This window comes from Pistacia vera, unplaced genomic scaffold, assembly GCF_008641045.1.
Source record: "Pistacia vera cultivar Batoury unplaced genomic scaffold, PisVer_v2 Contig557, whole genome shotgun sequence".
NCBI lineage: Eukaryota > Viridiplantae > Streptophyta > Magnoliopsida > Sapindales > Anacardiaceae > Pistacia > Pistacia vera.
In genome coordinates this window covers 73,050-78,191 of record NW_022196398.1, presented here as the reverse complement: position 1 = coordinate 78,191, position 5,142 = coordinate 73,050, and the positions used below count along the sequence as shown (strand labels likewise).

At 32.0% G+C, this 5,142-nt stretch overlaps 1 protein-coding gene across 1 annotated transcript; it reads right to left on the bottom strand.

The window, feature by feature from the left end:
- Positions 1–4,338: 4,338 nt before the first annotated feature.
- On the bottom strand, positions 4,339–4,815 carry LOC116108184. The gene has a single exon (XM_031394453.1). The coding sequence runs from the start codon at positions 4,813–4,815 to the stop codon at positions 4,339–4,341; it is 477 nt and encodes a 158-aa protein (XP_031250313.1).
- Positions 4,816–5,142: the final 327 nt, after the last annotated feature.

The following is a 5,142-nucleotide window of genomic DNA, read 5'->3' as shown; positions in this document are numbered from 1 at the left end:
TGGGTCTTGCATCAGCCCTACTTTTTCAAGCATAACAAAACTCAACCAACTAAAAAGAGATCCACAAAAGTGGGAAGTTATGTAGAATTAAATATTAGAGAAAAGGGTTATTTTAATATTAATTGATATCAAATCAGAAGAGTTAATAACAGTAGATAAAGTTAGTCATTTCAACAATAATGTTTAATGTATAGCCAGATATTCAAACTACTACTATCTAGAGGTGGAACAAATGGGCTGGGTTAGACGAGTCAACCCTAACCTGGCTCCAACCCGACTCGCATGCACCTCGCCAGGCGGGTCGGGTTTTTGTATGGCGACTTGGCAGGTTACCTTTTTTTTTTTTTTCAAAAAACCTGCCAACTTGGCGGGTTGGCTAAAAAAATTTAAAAAAAATTAATAATTTTTTTTTACAAATACCCCTTTTACCCTTGAAATATAATCGTTTAATAGCAGTTGGAGGAGTCTTTTCATCATTTTCTTTTCCCATTTGTTTTCTATAAATAGGCCATAAACTCTCATATTTTCTCACATCCCAAATTCTCTCATTTTCTAATCTCTATTAAAATCTCTCAATTATTCTCTTTGTTGTCAATTTGCTCTCATTTTAATTTTTATTAGTTTTTGCAATTTTCAATTCATATTTCCAAATTCCAATTCTCCTTCTTTAATTTTTTATTTCTTCTATATTAAATTTTTTTTTTTTTAACTACAATGGATAGATATTTCCATCCCATCAATTTCGATGATGAAGGAAACTACTATCTTAGTCCCCTTGAATTTACTAACATAAATGCAGTTGATTCAAATAGTCCCGCTTTCCTAGTCTCAGAATCTGAAACACCTCATAATATTCCCCTGATTCCTCCCCATGCTGCTACAGCTCCCGGTGGTTCTAGAAGTCGTTCTCGTAATCGTCATCCTCATCCAACTTCATCTGAAGCAGAAGCGGGTTCATCAACTGCTGTCGAAATCGACGACAAGCACACATAAAATGTTTGGGTGCATTTCGATAAGTTTTACGAGATAGAAAATAGAGTTCAAGTGAAGAAAGCAAGATGCAAGTATTGTGGAAATATTTATAAAGCTGATTCAAGTAATGGTACTAGTACTTTAAAAAGGCAGGCTAATAAACATATTACTCAACATGGAAATAGAGAAACCAATCAAACTCAAATAACTAATTTGGGTAATACTTGGCGTTATAATTCTGATGTATATAGGGAATAATTAGCTTTATATATTGTTGCAACTGATCAACCTATTAATATGGCTGAAGATAAATATTTTGAAAGATTTATTAAAAATTCATTTTTTCCAAGATTTAAAAGTTATTCTAAAACTACAACTAGAAATGATTTAATAAAGTTGTTTGGGAAAATGAAATTAGAATTAAAAAATAAAATACATAGTTGTCATGTTAGTGTGGCTCTAACCACCGATATTTGGAGTGGTAGAGCTAAACAAGATTATATTTGTGTGACTAGTCATTATTTTGATAACGAATGTAAATTAAATAAATCTTTATTAGGATTTAGATTAATAGATGTGGATCATAGTGGTCAACAATTTATAATAAAATTATTGAAGTTTTAGAAGATTATGATGTTATTAATAAAGTGATAAGTTTAACTTTAGACAATGCAAGTACTAATAGTACAGCTATAGATTTTTTTTAAAAGTAATTATCCTTTTATGACAATTTGAAGTTTTTTCACCAACGTTGTGCATGTCACATTATTAATTTAATTGTGAAAGTGGTATGAAAACAATTAGAGATAATATTGATAGAATTATGGATTCTTTAGCCTGGATTACTAGTAGTAATAAAAGAAATACTCAATTTCAAGATGCTTGTATAAAATCAAATATGTCTCCTAGAATTTTTGCATTAGACATGCCTGTTAGATGGAATAGTACTTATTTAATGTTTGATTCATGTTTACCTTATGCAAATTTAATTAGTTATTTTGTAGCAAATAATAGAGATCCTCATTATTTGGTAGAAAATGATTAACATATAGCTAAAAAATTTCATTCTTTTCTTAGAATTTTTTACCAATCCACTTTACAACTTTCTGGTGTATATTATCCTACTAGTCCATTGATAATACATACAATTTTAAAAATTTCATATTTATTTAGAAAAAACAGAAGCAATGAAATTTTAGGGGGACCAATAAAGGTAATGGGAAAAAAAAATTTAAATATTGGAAACCTATTCCTTTTCTTTATTGTTTAGGTGCTATATTTGATCCTAGAATTAAAGTAGCAGGTTTAGAAAATAGTTTAGACACACTAACTAAAAATTTACAAAACGAAGCATATGCCAATCAACTAGGAGAGGTAAGAGAGTGTCTTGCTGAGGTATATTTGTAATATGAAAACAGGTATGGGAACCAGCAAAGAGGCGAAATACCTAGGGAAGTTGCATTAGAAGAAACAAATGAAGACTTCGACTCCTAGAGTGCACTTAATAGGCCGAAGAGGACCCAAACCCGAAGTACAGCCTCCTTTTCAGAAGCACCAACAACGAATATACTGTCCTCCATGCAGTCACAGAGTAATGAGCTTCAACAATATTTGGGAACCCCCAAAGTGTTGCCAGCGGATTCACAACAAAGAGTCAACTTTGATGTCTTAGAATATTGGAAAGCCAAAAAATGAATTTTTTCGGTATTATCAAGACTTGCCTTGGATGTTTTCGTTGTTCCTTTCTCAACCGTCTCATCTGAACAAACATTTAGTGCAAGTGGAAGAATTTTAAATGAAAAGATGACTAAACTTTCACCAAAAATGATTGAAGTCCTCACATGTCTTCGAGATTGGGAACGGTCGCGCCATCAGGATCAATACAAGGTTGTCGACAATACTTTAATAGAATTATTTCAATTTTGTAATATAGATGATACGGATGAGAGAGGTCTTAGTCAACCCCTAAATTAGTTGTTTTGTAAATTGTAACTTGTAAATTAATTGTCAATTATTGCACTCCTTTTTTCTTACCAAGTTTTTGTCCTATCGGGTTTTTTTTGGTAAGGTTTTTAATAAGGCAATAATTGTTGTAATTTCTTATTTTATTTTTTGATAAAAGAATAAATCTAATTTTTCTTATATTACAATTTTATTGTATTAAAATTGAATTAATATTTGAAATGTTAACTAAAAAAAAAAAAAAATTAATTGAATTATTGATATTTGAAAAGTTAACTAAAAACAATTACACAAAAGAAAAAAAAAAAAAAATTGTGGGCTAACCCAGCCCGGCCCAATCATAACTCGCCAGGTTAGGGTTGGTGGGCCGGGCCAGGCCAAGCTTTCTGGCCAAGAGGCGGGCTAGGTATTGTTGGTGGGTCCGCCAACCCCTATAACTCATCACGGGTCGGGCTGGGCGGGTCATTTTTCCACCACTAATACTATCCAGTATTGGTAGATGAAGAAGAAGAAGAAGGGGAAGAAGGAAAAAAGACAAAATTATGTTTGTTAATTTTCCTTCTTCGATTGCTTCACTTCTCTCCTGTCATTCGGAAATAATTAATAACTTTAAATTTTTTTTTTTTATATATATAAACGGAGGTGTCCGAATTAGCTTACGCGTACTTCAATTAATCCCCTTGAACCCTGGAATTACAGTCAGATAAGAACTCTCATGGTTACCCCTATTAGCATAGTAACAATCAAGAAGAGACTTAAACTCAGGATTTCTTGAGTAATATACCCAAGAGTCTCCATTGAACCACTCGACCAGTAGAGAAAGTTAAAAAAAAAAAAAAAAAAAAAAATTCTCTTCCTATTTTACTCCTGTCCTCTTCTGTCAAATTAACCAACGAGCAAAGCCTTCAAATAAATAACTAAAAAATAATAATCAAAAACCAACTCTCGATTGTATTAAAAAAAAAATATATCTTTCAGAATTGTACCCAAAATCTTGTTTTCAGAACTATCATTTAATGGCATTTCCTTAAGAGTATTTATTTACATCCCGTCTTTAAAACAAAGAGTCATGCACCCATTTGCAATCAAATAATTCTTTGTATCAATTGATAAAGCCCTCTAAGATCAATTTCATCTTACTGATTTTATTAATTTCAAATTGCAATGGACTCCACATAGGAAAATAGGCTGAGTGAGGTGGCATTTATGCAAGTTGGTCTCCTTGCAAGATAGGCAAAAAAAATAAAAAATAAAATAAAATGATAAAACGGAGAGATTTACTACTAAAAAATCACATCAATAATAACTAAAATTAAGTAATTTTCCTTATAATTTTTATTTAAATGTACACTTCGTTTTAAAGTAAAAAAAAAAAATTAAAACAACTGACGATCTAATACTATATTATAGTGTATCATATGTTTCATGCCATAAAGAGCAGAAACTTTGTTCCTCAAAGGAAACAACATTATAAATCTGAGAATAATCACTGACATGTCCATAGTCAACCATAAAATCCAACTCGTTTTCATACTGATCCATGCACCAATTCATGTCATCACTTGGTGAGGATGGCACCAGCTCCATTTCTTCCCATTCAAACTCCATTGAACTCAAGCAATTCTCACCATCCTCGTTGTCGCCGACATTGAGAAATTCAGGCTCCATAGCTAAATCACGGCCAGCTTCTAACATATTCGCATTAATCTCGGCCTCTAGAGATTGAATCACTTTATTCACTTGTTCATTATTGTACTCTTCACCATGTGGCTCTTCTAGTAAAGACATTAGAAGGGCATCGTTGAATTTCCAAACTTCAACTCCATTGGAGTCATCTTCACCATTGATGTATGCCCAAGTTTCAGCTACCATGGAAGCCATTTTGCAAGATTGAAACTATTTTTTTTTTTTCTTTTTTCTGATGAGAAGTGAGCAAAAGAAAGTGGGAAAGGCTTGAAAATGTTACACAATGACTTGAGAGGAGAAGTAGGGCTCATTTTATAGGCAATATCCTGTGGGATGTGACCAAGAAAGCAGCTTCTTGTGGTGGACCCTTATTTGAATACATGTGCAACTAATTTGTTTAAATAATTTAATGACATTATGCCAAGCAAATAAGGGACAGATAAAAACAAATCATATAATATATAAGTATATAATCAATTGCTAAGATTTTTAATTAACTTACATACACATCATCGGTTAACA